We start from the raw sequence: 18,007 nt of genomic DNA, 5'->3' as shown, positions 1-18,007 counted from the left end.
CGGTGCTAGCTTTGTATGATGGAAACAAACCGCTGCGCCTGACATGTGACGCATCGGCATGTGGCCGTGGAGCAGTGCTCGCGTACACCGAAGGTCGCAGCGAGAGACCTATCGCATTCGCGTCACGCACGCTTACAGCGGCCGAAAGAAATCATGTACAAGTTTAGCTCGAAGCTCTCGCCATTATTTTTGGCATTAAAAAGTTTCATAAGTACTTGTTCGGTCGGCAGTTCGAAATAGTGACTGATTATCAGCCGCTGACGCAGTTGTTTGATCCGAAGAGACACAGCAGTCAAGTAGCGATAGCAAGAGTGCAGCGATGGAAAACTTTCTTGGCTTGTTACCAGTAAGCCATCAACCGAGCCACGCAGATGGCTTATTGAGGCTTCCATTCGAAACAACGGTGAAAGAACAAGAAATAAATTTTTTTTGCCTCTATCAGAGGTTCCCTTTACAGCCCAGGAAGTGGCTGAAGAAACAAGCAGGGATGAGGTTCTGAGAGCGGTAGTAGACCCGACGTGATGCGGTTGGCCTTAAGAAACAGAAGAGCATAACCTCCTGTATTTTAATCATCAACATGAGTTGTCGATAGAGCAGGGTTGTTTGTTGTGGAACAGTCGGGTTCAGTCGGGTGAAGATTAATGCACGGCACATCAACCTTGGCCACGGTGGAGGCGGTAAGGAGCAACCTTGCGGTGTATGGCCTGCCCAATGTCATTGTGACCAACAACGGTCCACAATTTAGATCCAGGGAATTTCAATACTTCTTGGAACAAAACGGTGTAAAGTCACTTTTCATGCCCCCGTATCGCCCCCAGTCAAACAGTGCAGTGGAAAAGTTGGTGCAGACCACGAAGAGGGGGATCTTGAAATTACAGCTAGAAGATGAAAGAGCCAGCCGGATGTGGTCGTTGCAACACCGCACTGATAATTTCTTGTTTTCATACAGGACGACACTACACTTGTTCAGAGAATCAGTGCCCTGCGAGTTGTTCCTCGGACGAAAAGTTCGAACCAGAATGCCCATGCTGAAACTGTGCAGAATGAAAGTGTGGAAAAACAGATATGAAAAAAATAAGCTCATGGCAGATGCAAGAAGGGGTAACAGCTATGACTATACACAAGGCAAAGAGGTATATGTCCGTACTGGTCGCAACGAAAGGGTGAAGTGGTGGCCAGGGAAACTTGTAAAGAAGGTGTCAAAAGCGACGTTCCTGGTACGCGTAGATGGGGTTCTTAGGTATTGCCATGCCGATCACTTAAGATGTAAAGTGGAATCGCCAACGGCTCCCTGGTCCGAAATAATGCTGTCGAATAACGCAGATACCTAAAGCGAGGTACTCTCCGAAATTTTACTGAGGGAGGGGGCATTAGAAGTAGTTACGTCCACTCAGCAGGCGGTGCCATTAGCACAGGGCCAAGCAACCTAACAAACTACCCCACAGCAGCCAGTCGGACCAGTGCCCCTGCGGCGATCCACTAGGATCTGGGTAGTGCCTAAAAGGTACAGGTGCCAGTAGCCAAATAAAGGGAAGAAAGGCGTATCTTGTAACCAGCAGGAGCCACACTTGCGGGCACTCCAGCGCCACCAGTACAGTATAAATAGCCTCCCCAAGCAGGGGGGCATGTCTTCAGATATTATGTGATGTACTGGCCAGTCGTCATCAATAAACCTCTTGCGCAAGTGTCATCTCCTTAATAACAATATTTCCTAATGCAAAATTTGGGCAGAGCTCTATAAGTGTTTTCATTTCACAATATATTGGCTGGTATGGACACTGTCTTGTGTGGCATGTTGCGCAACTTCACACTTTTTCCTGGTCTACGGATTGTACCCAGCACAACCATCTTTTCAGCAATATTGCTCAAACATCGATAAGTCCAACTAAGAGGACAGCAGTTGAGAGGGGTTTTACACAAGGGGCGCGGTGAAATGTTACACGGCTTTACGGTGAAAGGGCTGAATAGACAGTTTCAAGTCCAGGAACATTGGCCAATTTAGTCTAGGCTGATGCATTGTCCCTTGCCTACATCTATTCCCACCATGTGAATTTCTCCATGTCAACAGACACTGCAATTAGACAATGCAAATCGCTTGCATGAGAAACATGTGATTCTTAAGCTTCTTGTAAAACATCAGGTTTTATACCAAACCCAGCCACGACTTCCAACTTAGGCTATGGAGCCAGCTTTGCGTCAACATTGTATGCATTCGTAACAGTAAAAATTGCACACAAATGGCAATTTTCGTAACCACACAGAGCACACTTTCCAATATCTTACACCCACTTCCCTTAAATGAGCCACAATGCATCGACGCAATTTTATTCGTCTTGGAAAAGATTAAATTATTTTGTCGTGGGAAAAAAATGTTTCCGTTTACAAATAAGTAGAAACTATGAGAAAGGATCAACTACTTACCTTGAGCGAGTCATTCCTGTGAATTTTAAGAGAGCATCCTTGCACATGAACCTAACAGAGCAAATATACTTTAGGACGTTCTTGCTGGCTAGTTGGTTCATGCTTCAAGGAAGGTTAATATTGCACAAAAAAACAAGGACAATTGGAAGCAACACACAATACACTGCGCTCATGGTGTATTGTGTGTTCCTTCCACTTTTTTTTTTTTTTTTGTAGTTTGAACCTTCCTCACAGCACAGCAAACAAGGCGCTTTACTGAATGCAAACCAAAGAGGAGATGCACTCAGCACTTTAGGGAAGGGACATCAAAAAATTTTAAGACAAAATAAAAGTTCGGCATGCAACACGACACCCTTGCAGAGTCAAAAATGTTCTAGAAACGCGCCTGCACAAATTCGCCACTCTGGTCACAGTAAGCACACTGGCCCTAATTAACTGCTAAAGAGAAATGCTATTCACAACTTATTGGCGAAACAAGAGGGCTCATTACTGGTCAAACTTAATTCTGCGCACCAGCTGCTGCACTGACATCACTGACATATCCAGACCACATTATTTTGGCCCTCTCCATGAAGTAGTCAACAAAAGTTATAGTGCACTTTAATTTGATTTCAGTGCTTTGTTATTTAACGAATATTTGACAATTACATAGTCTAAAACAGGTGCTGTGCAGTAAAATCGATGTCCTGGAAATCTGGTGTGGCATTCTGAACATTGCACGACATCTTGCTTTGCAATGTCAGTGTTATCTACCAATTTAGCTCACACTTTGCATTTTCTCTACCCTTGTAGCACTATTGAGGACTACTATACGAGCATTTGCTTAAAACAAGCATGACTGAGTACTTGGTGCCTTTTGAACACAGTACAGCAGCTAGAATTTATTCGTCATACTCTACCACACAGACTCCTGGCTGAAGAGAGCTTTCCACACCATGTATGGCAGCACGATGGCTTAAAGGGGTACTGAAACACATTTTGAGCAGCCAAATATTCCACTGCAAGCGGCGGAGAGCTCACATTTTCCCAGAACACGTCTTTTTCCTGTAGCCATTGAGAGTTATTTTATTATGCCGCGTCTCTTATGCCATAAACTGCAGCAACAGCCCACAGATATGATTGCAAGTTAGCACATCCCACCTGTCCTGTCACAGTGCCTTATCACTATCAGGCACCTTTGTCAGATAAATGTAGCAATAGGCATGGCATTGCTATCGGGCCACCCAAGATGAGAGAAAACTTTATGAGGAAATATCTGGCTTTATGAAGAAATATCAAACATTTCTGCAGGAATATGTTGCAATGCATTTCATTCACTAAACAAAAGGTGTTGCAGGACCCCCTTAACCTTGCAATGCACAATGTACCATACATGCTACACTTGATCCTCGCAGCTCAAAATCCCACAGCCCATCGCATATCCTATAGTAGATTTTGTGTGTTGGTGCAAGTTCTCAGTTTAATGACAAAGACTTAACAGGAATAACATTTTTTTGTTTTTTTTTTGAACCAATGTAATTTTCAAAGCTATAAAGGTGTACAAGTTCTTCAAATTTTCCTTGATTTGGAGCTGTTAGGGGATTATGGTTAATGTGCTGTGAAAATTGTAGGGTACTTGAACTTTGTAGGGTAACAGCACATTCAACTTTCAGGAAAGAAACTTTGGTACAAGCACATTACCAATAGGGACTATACAGGTATGCTGTGTTTAGTTTTCGCAGCTGTAAGAAAAACTGAACAAATCAATTGTGAAGGAGTGTTTCTGCCTTGCTATGTTTATTCAAAAACAAAAGACAACTGCTGGCCTTGATTGGAAATCAGATCAGCCACTTTATACTGGGCAACATTGTACCTTTATTAATGCTTGCCTACTCACCCTGAAAATGATCATGGTGCCACAAAACATGGAAAAATGTGTCAATATTGCCTTTACTGCATCAGAAAAGCAAAACAAAGCGTTTGCTGCTTTTCACCTCCAAATCAGTCTCTTAATGGGAGAGATGCTGTGGCACAATTTGATGCAGTAATTGGGAAATCGGAGATTGCTGCTATTTGCCCAATTTATTTAACTCTGAAAAAGCGCACGCCTTGTTCATAACTTGCAGAGTCTCAGTTATCCAATAAAAGTTTTTTTCCACTTGAAATTTACTGTATTTTTAATCTTGAAAATATTATGCAGTGTTACACATGTTGCTATGATTGACTGCATGGCATTTTGCTGCACAGTGTGGGTAGCTGAAGCAATTTCCTAGCATGTTCGGCGCATGCAGCAGCACCTTGGCTGTCACGGTACTGTTCACAGCGAGTTTCTTATTTTGATGTTTATAAAGAGGGTTAAAACGAAAAAGTTTACAAGCATGATGCAGTGCACTTGGTTTGAATTTCACAAGTTGACTGCATATGCAGTTTCTCTTTTAAACAGTACACCCAAGTAGACCTAGTGCTTGCATTTATTAATTTATACACCCAGCAATCCAAATCATACTTTGCAGGTTACCAAAAATATTGAATAATGAGGGAAAGGCAGAGTATATGTTGCTGCGAAACACACAATCTTGGGCACAAAACTGGGGTAGGAAAAAAAGGCAGAGGAAATTAAAGGCAGAGGAAGCTAGAGTTGGGGTGGAGGTATGCATGAGAGAAACTAGTCTTCCATGGCATGGACACTGATAAGCGGCACGGAAGAAACAGCAGAATATAATTCCCGTGACGGCAGGAGATGGCCTGGGGAGGTTCCGAGAAAAAACTTAAGGCACTTGGACTGACAGAAAATGCGCTGAGAGAGAGAGTAAGGTCTCTTGTACGCCCAGTGCGGTCATCGCAAAAATATATCCTCCAATAATAACATGCCCACCAAGCTCTCTCCCTCAATCCCTCTGCAGACAACAGAAGTAGTTAAGCGCCCAAAAACTCGGCCTCCCTTGCCTGTACCCACCTGCACTGCGCTTGTGCAGCTACGATCAACTCTCCCCTTATAGGCGAGCTTGCTGCCCTTATCAGCACTGAATCCCCCTCCCTCTTTCAATGTCAGAAAAGGCATAAGTGGAAAAAGAATTGGGGGGGGGGGGGGGGGGGGGGGGGCAGGAGGAGAAGAGTAAGGTCACTATTTACAAACAATGTGAACATTTCATTCGTCAGTCACCATCCTCCCATCTAGGCTTCAATGGAGGAGAGTCCAAACGAACAAATACATTTTGCCTTTAGGGCCATCAGCCAAAACACTTTCTTTTTATGTCACACACAAATAATAAAAAAAAAGAATCATATAAAGGCCCTAATGGCTGTCTTCTGCCTTTCCCAAACTCTGTCCTGACTAGGCCCTTTCAAACTTCAAGAACACCATCTCCCATAGTAAGAAAAAAAAAAAGAGGAGAAAGCAAGACCATCCAAACATTGAAATCAAATGAGCACAACAAACACTTGAGACATGGGAGGGGAGGGAAAATAAAATCAGTTGATGAAATTTTGCAACAACATCTGTTGCTGCACTCGGCACACCAAAATGAGAGAACATTACTTCTATTAAAAAGAAATTTGCAGTATGCTTGCTTTACTTGTTCGTGGACCTCCTCACAAATGTAAGGTGAGAGAAACACACGTTCATACCTGCAAGGAAAAGAAAAACAGCAATAGGGAGGAACAGAGAGAGAGAAAAAAGGAGAAGCCCAGCCCGTCTACTGTCGCAGGATCAAAAGGGCTGGCCGACAGTGCATGTGCAAGCTTCCCAAAACAACCAGCTGACAGAGCGCGCTCCACTTGTTCCGAGAATTGCACTGCACACATTCTCTCAGCACTAGTCTTTACTCAGACCCTAGTCTCATGACACGCTTAATTCTGTATGTGCAAACTTGTCACGGTAAGCTGTAGCAAAATCAAAAACCTACATGGCAGGCATTTTTTTTTCGTTTTCTTTAGCCGGTCTTTTTTTGCTTTTAATTTTCATGGCAGGCTTTAGTGCTTTAGTGACCTGCAACATTGGGCGACATGGTGCAAGCTAAACATGCACTGCGACACCAGCCGTGGCAACATCGTGTTACAGAGAACTTGGGAAGCTGACAGTTTTATACAAAAAGACCAAAAATAATGGGCGCGGTACCTTGCACCAAGGCTGCCAGTAAACACATTTTTGACAACAGAAATCTCCCAGGGACAAGCTCACACAGAGACGGAAGACCGCCAGGAAAAAAACAGGAAGCATGTGAGATGCACTCAATGGGCAGTCCGCCTCAAAGGTGCAACACAGCCCGCTTAGCTGTGTCAGCATGCACCCCCAGTTTGGAACATCTAGGTGCATCTGGATGTTGTTCGTAACAATTGGCTTTCGGAGATTATACAAACACAGACAATAACATATAAAGAAGTAGTAGAAAAAAAAATAATAAAATAAAAATAATAAAAAAAGCTATCCACTCCTTTGTTTCGAATGGTAGTAACACTCCTACAAGAACAGCGCTGGAGAACACCAATGGCCGGCTTGCCATCGTTTCGGGTCTCTTCTGTGATCACAAAAGAAAAAAAAAAGAAAAAAAGAAAAGAAAAGAAAAAAGAAAAAAAAATGCCCAGTGAGGGCAGGGCAGGCCTTCTCTATAAAGTGCTGGTGCTGTGTGTCACCACTGCAGCCCTGCCCTGGGCAGCCCCTTTGAGAAATTGGCTGTGGCCTCTTGACAGCACAGTCCTTCGCTGAACGGCCACTGCCGGGCACGCGTCAAGTCTTGTAGCACGTATGTTGTCTTAGTGGTTGCGGCAGAGCCCGTGTCAGGTGGGTGGAAGGTGTTGTGGTCTGTCACCTGCCACCCTTGCATATTGGCCAGCAGCAAGCAAGGCCGTTTGTGCCTTCCTCTTGGGAAAGCCTGGTGGTGCTGCCACCCACGGCTTCCAAGCACACCATTAGCAACATTTTGCAACAGGAACAAAAGTGTTTTTCCCCTGCGGACACGGAAAGTCTCAGCGAGGAGCAATGTTCTGGCATCCGGGCCGACCAGGAGGTTACAGGCAGGAGGCGGCCAGGTGTGTGCACGCAATGTGAATGGAGAGATAAAGAGTCGATAAACCAACAAATACTGTCGTCACTAGCACAGCACAAGACCCCTCCGGGGTCACCACCTCCTGCTGGGGCCGTTTTGGCAAAAGATGTCCTCGGCACCTCTCGTGGCTGGGACAAGCGTTATTGTGGCGGCGTTGGCCACATCAAGTGCTGCACAGTAGGCCAGGCCCTTAGTGGGCATCTTCACTGGGTGGGCTGCGGTGCCTGTGAGAGCCAGCGGCTGAAGACCGGCGGTCGCGCGAGTGGGCACGTGGCTCCATCCTCCGGCCAGGGCCCCTCTGTGGCTGACCCACAGCTGCCTGCTCTGGTCGCTGGCCGTGACCTGCAGAGAATGGTCAGCGCTGTTGGTTAACCCTTTTTCTGGGATTGTTTAGCCAATTTATCAGCTTATCTTAGAGGCAAAGCTTTCCTTCAATAAACTAAAAATATTCACCAAGAACTTTCATGTGGCATTGCAAGAGATGCACTTTTCGATCCCAAATGGGATCAAAACTGATGACTACAGCATTACCACAGAAGTGCTGACTGGATAGTTTACACAAAGGAGTGACTCCTTTCACCTCTGCGAGGAGACTGCACCACGTGCCGATCTTTGTCATGCAGAATAAAGCCCCTCCTTGCCCCTTTAAGCTTAACACAGAACTACGAAACCCAGATCCAACAAGGTGTCAAGTTGGAGAAGCTGCTAGTGACAGGTAACAATAGCTGATCCAGAATCTCTGTAATAGCGAACTCTTCAGTCTGGTTTCATGGTGCCACGAAAAAGCGTCGGGATTGCAATTTTGGGGTCGCGAGTTCAAATCATGTGGGAATTTCTTTTTTACAGGTTGGCGGGCTATTCTTTTTTCATTTGACATTCGCTGTACTTGTTCTTTTGTGCTATGCTTCACCTCCATGCCTGCCAAGGAAGGCTCCTGCCAAGGGCAGCGAAGCGACCTGTAGCTCAGAGGGAGTGGGGTAGAGGCCTTAATCAGATGCCGCTTTAGTGGTCGCAGACCAATGAATAATGATGCATTGTTACATTGTTACTGTGTGCCCCAGCAAAATGCTGCACCAATGGTTCCTGTGGGGTAGCTTCTGCTTCATCTACGTAAGAGCGTGGTTGTGTCGACGCTTCTAGCAACGCGACTCCTGCTCCACCGGCGCAAGAATTTGTCGTGACGAGTGCGCTTGGTGTCTCGTGCTCATCGACAGCGGCTTCCCCATCCTCTCTTTCATCTGCCTCGGACAGTGTGACCGCGTCGTTTACTGTGCACTTGAAAACATGTTTCCAGACTTGTGAGGAGAAAGAGGCGGTGGATAAAAAATGCGCTGCTGTGCACCGAGGACTTGGCGCTATGTCAGCGATGCACCGAAAATTTCAAGCAATGGTGCGAGATCCTGAAGCTGCTACCACCAAAAGTTAAGGCGAAAAATTTATCCTTGTGCAAATGGATGCCCTAGGCGACCTGCTATTCGGGACCCCGTGCCAGCGGTGCTTCGCGACTGGGATGAAGGTTCAAGGAGGCACCCAACTTGGACTTGCAACAAAGCTTGAGCTGCTATGTTTACATTGTGGAGCAGTTGCAAGCTCGCAGAGTTCTGCTCGTCAGGATGACTCAATGGCCTTTGACGTGCATATGAGAGCCATTGCGGCAACACAACAGATAGGGAAGGGACAAAGGGCAGCGATGAACGTGTCCCATCGTGGTTTGCATCATAAGACTTTAAAAGCACTTGAAGAAATTCAGGGAATCGCAGACACAGTGCATAGACAAGTTCTATCAGAATCTGCTTCTGCTGTGAAAACCACCTACAAGGAAATGGATCCATATTTCAGCAGGGATATCACAGTAAACTTTGGTGAAACATGGCACAAACGTGGCCACACGTCCCATATTGGAGTTGGTGCAATAATTGAATATCATACGGGCCTTATCTTGGACGCCATTGTTTTATCGAACCAGTGCCTTGGTTGTCAAGTAGGACGAAAGCCTGGAGACCCAGGCTACACAAACTGGTAGGAGGATGGAGGTTGAGGCAGCTGTCATCCTTTTCTCACATTCAATGCAAAGCACAACCTCCGTTACACAACGCTCGTGTCTGACGGAGATAGTGCCACCTTCTCTGCCCTTGTGCAAGAAAATATTTATGGACTGGTCCCCATTTCGAAAGAGGAATGCCTGAACTACGCCCAGAAGAGAATGGCGACAGCACTGCACAACCTTGTGCAGAAAAGTGACAAGGCTTTAGGAGGGAAGGGCAGGTTGACAAAGGCCCTCATCGACAAGTTGACCGACTATTATGGCTGGGGCCTACGGAACAATTCCAATGATGTGGCTGCAATGCAGTGATGGCATCGTACCACCACGTGACATTGACAGACGAGGATGCTCACCACGACTTGTGCCCTGAGAGTCCAGACTCATGGTGTGCCACCTCTGAAGCATCGGTACAATCTTCCAGGCTATGTTGCAGAAGCAGTGCTACCTGTTTATGAGCGCCTATCACAAGCTTCTCGTCTGCAACGCTGCCTGGGAGCAAAGACGCAGAATGCATCAGAATAATTTTACTCCGTGCTGTGGTCCCTGATCCGCAAAGAGCAGCATGCGTCGCTGATTGCCGTGGAGACAGCACTGTATGAGGCAGTTTTAAGATATAATGCTGGCTGCCACAGTGCCACCCAAGAGCTATGCTCGTCAGTGGGGCTAACATCTGGCCATTCAACGGACCACCAAGAAAGATTCTCTGCGCTTGAAAAAGCGCCAAGAAGCGACGCAAGAGAAGGTGCGAAGGCGGCAAAAGAAGAGAGTGCCTAAGGACGTCTCCAGTTATGCAGCAGAGTCATTTTAGACCAATATATGTGCTCAAAGCTTTCAAAGCTCATTTTCTCCAAATGACATTTTTGGCTGGTGAGGCTGCTTGTTCCAGCCATATCTCTGTAACCGCTCATCAGATTTCCAGAAGATTTCTTTTATTGTGTCTCTGAATAAATTTGAGGGCAACACAAGCCCATTCTTTTAAAATATATTGTCTGTGATTTGTGATATTGAATCAAAATTTGATAAAATCTTGATCACCAAGCCTAAATTCGGTGGTCTGCTAAAATTTTTCAGCAAGAAAATTTACATAAAGAGCTCTGTCTTGCCTTGAGGTATCCATCTAGGAATCGTCATAGCGAATTTCACAGTTGCAGCACCTTTTGAAAATTTTCCAGGCTTGGAATGAGAAAACCATGCGCACCATTCTGACATATTGCTGTAACTTGAGAACCAGTGAACGCAACTGCATGAAATTTTGTAGTTCTACTAATGCTTTTGCAATGAGTCTATCCTGAAAATGTAATTACGATATCTCAAACAAAAAAGTTGTTATCCAAGGGTAGCTTCGCCCCTCAAAGTTGAACACGTTTTTTATTCCAAAGCTCCTGCGAACACATGTGTTTTTTATTAGAAAGCTCCTACGGAGCTTCCGATTAGCTCTTGAAGCTCCAGGCACACTCCATGTGTCGGATTTTCCACGTGTCAAGACAACCGACATCACAGTTCTGCTGCTGAAAGCATCTACGCAGTCGGCACTTGCCACGGAAAATCAGAAGTTCGATGCTCGTACAAGTCGCATATCGCGCTTCCGCACACCGAACATCTGCACTGTCTTGGGCTCTTCGTTGCCGGCATCGCATGCAGAAAGAACTACCGGGCCTGGTGGAGAGAGAAAGTAGTTTAAAACATAGCGCAAGGCAATCAGCAGCTTGCAAGCAGGCGTCTGTTGAGGCGGACGGAGCGAGGGGCGACAACGACGCAAGCATGGCAGGTGTGGCATCAAAGGGAGCAGCTACCGCCATCACCCGTGGGATTTGAACATCCTGCTCCGGCCAATCAGCGCTCTGCATCGCATCGCGGGAAAACGCCCGCATTGCCCGCACTGGGACGACGCTATCATGAGAAGCACCAGCAGCAGGGAGCGAATGCTTCGTCTGCCTCACGCTGCAACGGGTCACCAAAACTCGAGATGATGCAACCTTAGATACTAAACACACGGGAAGACAGTTTACATGATGCCACGCCGTCTCAGCACACCCACTCTTTACACACGCTGCAGGTTACCTCTAAAGCAGCGTACGCGGCTGCGTATGCGCTCGCCGCACTTACAGCCATGGCCGAGATGCGCAGTAGATGTCGCAACACGTGCCATGTCGCACCGTGCGCGCTTTGAGAGGTGCATTTGCAAGGAGCCACTTGCAATTTAACCACGTGACCATCTGCATCTGCAGACGTCTCGATTTATTGTGTCGGCATTACCTTGATGCGGAAGCAAATTTCATTACATTGAAATCGCATATAAAAACACTTCTCTCTATTGAGGTTTTATGGCAAAGAGGTTATGAAAGTTAAATACTTCGTTATAACGAGGTTCAACTGTTTATGCTACTCATTAATCACCAATTTATCTGAAGAGAAATTGTGTTGCGGTAGGCTTTTAACTAGTCGCAACAATGGAACTAATGTGGCCTGCAAATGAAAGGCAGCTGCAAGGTGCCCACCTGAGTTTCGGAGGCCCGACTTTGTGCCCTCCTTGGGCTGCTCTGGTGTGGCTTGCGTGGCTGCTCGGCTTTTGGCCATAGCTGCCACCTCCGAATAGGTCAGCTTGCGACCTCCTTCTTCGGCAGCTGCTGCTGCCTTCTGTGGTACCTGCAAGGAGAATTCATTTGGAATCGATAGAGCTGATGATCTACACCTGAGAGCCATCAAAGAAGCCGAGAGAAGAGAAAGGGCCCCAACCAGCCGATACTCTAAACCAATTTCCTATCAGATGTGCATTGTTTACGGAATGCCAACATGGCCATCTTTACTAAATACCACAGAACTTTGCCCAACAGGAAATGGTTCTCTCCATGCATGATGATACAGAGGCACAGGTGGGACATCAGCAGAACTGTACTCCATGGTCATCAAAAGGGTGGGAGTTCATTCATCTACACAATGGCACATTCAGGCTGGTGACTGACACCAATTATGTCAACACAAACATAGGTAAGCACGAACTACCTGTCTCCCCAATGAAATCTCTTGCAATCATGCATTTTCCAAATCATTAAAGTCTTAATTGTTAATTGTTGCTATTTTGAAAAGGTTCCCATGGCATTTACCTTGCATTATAACACATCCCCAAACTTTGCTTGTGTTTTGGGCAAAAAAGTGTTCATTATGCAAATATACAGTGCAGTCCGCTTATAACAATATTAAAGTTCCACAAAAATTCCATTGTTATAAAGAGTCGCAGAAAAAAAATCTATACAGTCGAACCCGACTATATCGAACCCGTTTACATCGAATTATTCTATATATCGAACAATTTCTGGTCACGGTATAGTTACAATGAGTATATATAGCAAAAATTACGCTTACATCGAACAAATATTGCAGTGACTCCCGATATATCGAACCGTCAAGCGGCGGAAAAGTGCCCCCAGAAGTTGGCTTTCCCTCGCGGTAGCGGGGAAACCGGGCGGCGCAGCTCCATCCAACCGCTCTCCCTACCGTGACCACGCTGCCTCGGGCTGTTCGGGCGAGCTGTCGACACTCCCCCTGTCGCGCATAGTGGAATCTTTTAGGCCACATCCTCCCTCTTTCTCTCTCATCTTTCACTTCCCACTCTCTCTCCCCTGACGACGCTTCGCCGTGTTCCCTCACGGGTTGCAGCATCAAGCGTCCTTCCTTTCTTTAGATCACGATCTATCAACACTCCCCAGCAAAAGAATGATCCTGGCCCGCCTACAGCGCTTGCTCAGACAGCCAATCAGAGGCTCTTGTGCTCTCTTCGCGCAAGATGGCGAAAGTGCGAGTTGTGTGGCTGCTTTTCTGGTTTATCGTGTTTGCGCCTTGTGGGCCTTCTCCCGCAGTGTTGCCGTGATGAAGCAGCAGAATTCGCCTCTCGTCGTGACGCTCGAAATCATAAATTGCGTCGAACGTGATGAGAAGTTGGATGGGCCCGCAGCGTGCAAGATTCCGAGGAGCACTCTCGGCACGGTTAGGGCTAAAGTGACCCGACTCGCAACCCGGTGCCCGTGGCGCCCAACGCGTACGCACGGCCGTGTACGAGGGGTTCTTCATACGTGCCGGTTTCCGCGTGCTCGGTGATGACTGTAAATTCTGACGAATGCGACAAAGCCGTTGCCGGTGTTGCCGAACTTTGGAGCGAGCTGTCAAAATTTACGGGACATTCGAATCAACGGCGGACGAGTTTGTGAGTGCAGATGATGGTGTCGCGACCACGGGAGAGCCCGGAAACGAAGACTACATCGCCGACATCGTACAGAGCACAAATGAAAGTAGGCACATTGAGGAAAGCAACTACGGTCCTTTGCCCACATCCTCCGAAGTGATTGGTGCACTCGCATTAGTCCGGTGCTTCTGCGCGAATGCGGAAGGTTGCGACCTCAGCTGCTCAGACTCCTTAGATAACGTGGGCAAGTGCGTGCGTCGCAGGCAGCGAAATTTCCCTTGAAGAAGAAAATGCAGAATTAATTTATGCGAAACTAAGCTAGCTTCTTCAATAAAGTGATTTTCTAAATGGTATGTGCTCTTATGACATCCAATTATTTAGCAGGCTTATATCGAATTATGCTTTATATCGAACTGATAGGCGTTTTTTTGCGAGTTCGATATAGCCGGGTTTGACTGTATAAGAGATGGCATAGCTGTACAGAGTAATCAATAATGGTGGAGAGGCCAGTTCTCTCCACTACCTTCTTCCATCTGGCTTCCGATCATGGTGACTGCAACTATTTAACTCTGCTTCCTGCGTGCTTCGATCTCATGTTGTTAACAAGCGGTGGCTCTCGGCGTTCAAGAATGGCACTGTTATAACAAATGCAGACAGGTGTCACAGGCGGCAAGTGACATACCGTATTTACACGATTGTAAGTCGACACGATTGTAAGTCGACTCGAATGTAAGTCGACCCTTCCATATTGCTTGAACGGGAAAAAAAAAAAGAGCATACCCGAGGGCGCATTCGATAACGAAAATTTATTAGTAGCTGACATGGTCACTGGACTATTCGTCTTCACTAGTGCTGCCATCGTCATCGTTACTGCTGTCCCACAGCGCGTCGTGGTCCAGTGAAATTTCAAATTTGGCAAACGACCGCACCAGGACATCTTGCAGAACAGCAGCCCACGCCAAATGCACCCAACCGCATGCAGCCGTCAGGGAGGCTCTTTTGACAGGTCCGGTTGGCGTAATTTCGCAGTCTCCTGCCGCCAGCCACTCGTACTCACGGCGGAGCAGAACCTTAAAATTAAGGCGAAGGTCCGGGCTTATTTCATGACCACGTTGCACTTCACCGGCAGGGACCGATCACGCTTTTCAGCGACGTACGCCGCAAGCTTAGCCTACAGCTCCAGAAAGTGTCCAGACTTTGGCAAGTGGGAAATTTCTCACTTGCCGTCACAGGTGAAAATTTCGCTTCGCTGCAGTCGCCACTCTCGCACCACCCGTTTAGAAACATCGAAATTGCGGCCCGCTGCGCAGCGATTTGTTTTTTCAGCGTAAAGGATGGCAGCCCTCTTGAACGCTGCTGTGAACGAGTGCCGAACGATTAGTGGGCCTGGAGCACTCATGACTGAGGAAGGATAGAAGTAGCACGTAGCCGGCAGTCAAGTAGAATGCGTCAAACCAATGCCTTTCGTCAAACTACAGAGAAAGCTAAGCGCAACAGGCAAAGAAAAACCCGCAAGCGGTGTCGGCTCTTCCATGAACTACCAATACTCCAGGCAAGCGTCGCTGTTCTGAGGGTGCCGCCGCGAATGGAACAGTGGCGCTTACTGAACTTACTGAAGCTGCGTGCCAGCTTTTCAGCCAGCCCCCTGTTCTCGGCAAACACTGGCATGGCAGATTCCTCGATGTTACGCATTCTGCGTGCACGCGCGCAGTAGTGCTGCACAAGTCCCGGGGCGCCTTTTTCATTGCCGGTTGCTGTTCTCGTCACGGCGATTACATTTATGAGGCTAACGTAATGTAACGACAGCATGGGCCTGAATCGCCCGTGCTGTCGCTTTCCGTGCCGTCCTCATCACTGCTGCTAGGCGACACTTTGGCAACAGAGACAGTGATGGCAAAAGGTCGAACCTCGTAGCTTTACATCTCTTCGCGGTCACAGCAGCGCTGCCGAGCAACTTCGCATTCCAAATGCCGCACACCGTAGTCAACAGTAGATCCCTGTTGCGTGCCAGCGCCAACTTCGTGTCACATTCAATAGCACGAACGATGTCCAATTTTTCTTCTATGCTAAGCATCCGGCGTTGTTTTTATCCGAGCTTTGGCATAACAAAGTCCTTCTTTGCACAACGCCACAACGCTCTCCGGCACAGCACCGAAATGATGTTGATGTTGATGTGGCTTCATGTGTAAACGCACAGGGCACTTGGAGGCCGTTGTTCTGATCCATGGTTCAGATTTCTGAGGCTTGTTGTTCTGCCGGGCGACCCGATGGAGACGACGCTCCACTGTGTATGCGCGACGAAAAGTTGAAACGCTATGTGTTAACCGTATGTACAAAATAAGTTGATACGGTTTATGCAGATACAAAACACATTATGTTCAATGGCCGCTCAGTCGTGGATTTGACTTTACTACTTTTAAAACGAAACTACTGTTGAGGTAAGTATGGTTTAACGAGGTTTTACTGTAGTAGCAGGGGAGGCTAGCGCTGCTCCTCACCACCTTCCTCCATCTGGGTGCCAATTGTGTCCACTCGTTTAACCAACTCTGCTTCCTGCACGCTACGATCACGTGCAACATGCCACAGCTGTGACTCCAGGGACCATGCGACTCCGGTACGGTAGCAGACTTTCAAATTGTTTCCATTTTCTATTATCTTGTGTTACATGCATTCTTCCAATAATTCAAACCACTATTTGTACAAAATGCTTTGCAAACAAATGTGTTGTTCTCCCCAATGCATCCAGCTCCATTCGGAATTCACACCATGCGACTGGGCACGCTTGGCACTGCGGTGAATCCAAATGAATCTTGTTATCGGCACCACAGATGATCTTATTAACCACAGCTGACATGTACATTCGTGGCAAGTTATCAACCCAACCAGGCTTTCAGTGCCAGTTCTTTTGCATCTATAATCTCAACCAACACATAATAGCCAATGTACATCACTCCTTTACGCTTGTGTTTTTATGTTGAAATTCTTATTTATGGCCTAATGACCCAAGTATCAGGCCACAACGCAGCCAAAGATATCTGCGCTGAGGCTTCTACTAGCGTGCTTCAGCTGCGTTTATCGCAGTTGCGATGCAGTAACTCGTGAATTAAAGTGTAGCTTTGTGTCCCATTAGTCAAAGTTATGCTTTCACTTTGCGGTCCTTTTGGTGCTAGTATCTATGAAAGCAGGTGAGAGAGAAGAGAAAAAATTTGACAAGAGCGGTAACATTCTTGCAACATGTGCGCTTCAAAGACTTCGAACCGAATGTCCTTAAACTCAATTATGGCTCGAGTGCTACTACAGCGTCCCTTGAAAGCAATGCACAGTCCATTCTGAGATCTAATTTAAATTTTTTAACACAAACTTGCGCTGCCACAAGTGAAGTAACTGCACACAATTAGAATGAACAAGTTGACTGATTTGAGCAAGTCTCAACAGTTGCCAAGTGAAAAGCCATTTAAAATAACCAATGTCTGCATGAAAAGCAGGATTAACAAACAGCTATGTTGGTAAACAAGAAGAAAGGGGGTCAATGTTTGTTGGCTTCTTATGATAAACTATGGTGGTAGTTACAGGCCACACAATGCTTGCCAATATCTAGCTTGACTTAATATTTTTCTTCAGTGTCGCTTTAATGTCTCAAAGTAGCACTAGGGCTATGACGGATGGAAAATGTAGGTCTGATTGTGAGGAGGATTACTTTGATCTGGCTGGGTCTCTTTTATTGTGCACCTAAAATTAAGTACATGAGCTTTCTTGCATGTTTGAGAGGAATACCCACCATTTATTTATAACGCATAAGATGATCACTGTGTAAAAACTCGGCTGCTAAGTTGTAGCGAACAACCAAATGGTGGCAGCACTACACCTACCGCATTAGACACAGGCTGTGGCGTTGCTGTCACTGCTGGTGCAGATACTGTTGGTGTGGGCGGTGTCGTAGCTGAAGCAGCAGGAGACGAGTTCACAACAAGAGCGGCAGCAGTGGCAATTGTCTCTTCAGTGGGTGCTGGGCTTTGAACCCTTGCGGGGGCCTCCACTTCCTGAGAAGCACCTTCATGCCTGCAATTGATAAAGGCTCTGAGAGTTACATCTCAAGTACCAGCTGTCCAATGGGCTCTGGACATACCACAAAGCAGCTGCTAAATGGGGAACCACTGGATGCTTGCTGGGAGATTAAGGGGGAGACCCAGGTCTTTGGGACCGAAAATTGCCCCAAAAATAGAATTTAAAATTATTTTCTGCGTTTCTGACGCGCTTCCACGCCTATCTCCGAAATTTGGTTACAATACGCCAAGTAGTTCTTTCGTTATCGTGATCTAAAGATGCGAATCCGTAAGC

At 46.7% G+C, this 18,007-nt stretch overlaps 1 protein-coding gene across 8 annotated transcripts in view; it reads right to left on the bottom strand.

Moving 5' to 3' along the window:
• Nucleotides 1-4,853: 4,853 nt before the first annotated feature.
• Nucleotides 4,854-18,007, bottom strand: part of Larp4B (La-related protein 4B) — a 109,599-nt gene continuing 96,445 nt past the window's right edge. For all 8 annotated transcript variants that reach the window (XM_055077304.2, XM_055077305.2, XM_055077301.2 and 5 more), the window contains 3 exons: nucleotides 17,539-17,728; nucleotides 11,988-12,135; nucleotides 4,854-7,787 (listed from right to left, as the gene is read on the bottom strand). In XM_055077304.2, coding sequence (XP_054933279.1) covers nucleotides 7,636-7,787; nucleotides 11,988-12,135; nucleotides 17,539-17,728 — 490 coding nt within the window. In that variant the 3' untranslated portion in view covers nucleotides 4,854-7,635. The remainder of the gene's footprint in view (nucleotides 7,788-11,987; nucleotides 12,136-17,538; nucleotides 17,729-18,007) is intronic.

This window comes from Dermacentor andersoni, chromosome 2 (genome assembly GCF_023375885.2).
Source record: "Dermacentor andersoni chromosome 2, qqDerAnde1_hic_scaffold, whole genome shotgun sequence".
In the NCBI taxonomy this organism is placed as follows: domain Eukaryota; kingdom Metazoa; phylum Arthropoda; class Arachnida; order Ixodida; family Ixodidae; genus Dermacentor; species Dermacentor andersoni.
The sequence above is the reverse complement of the archived record's forward strand: the minus strand, read 5'-3'. Positions and strand labels throughout refer to the sequence as shown.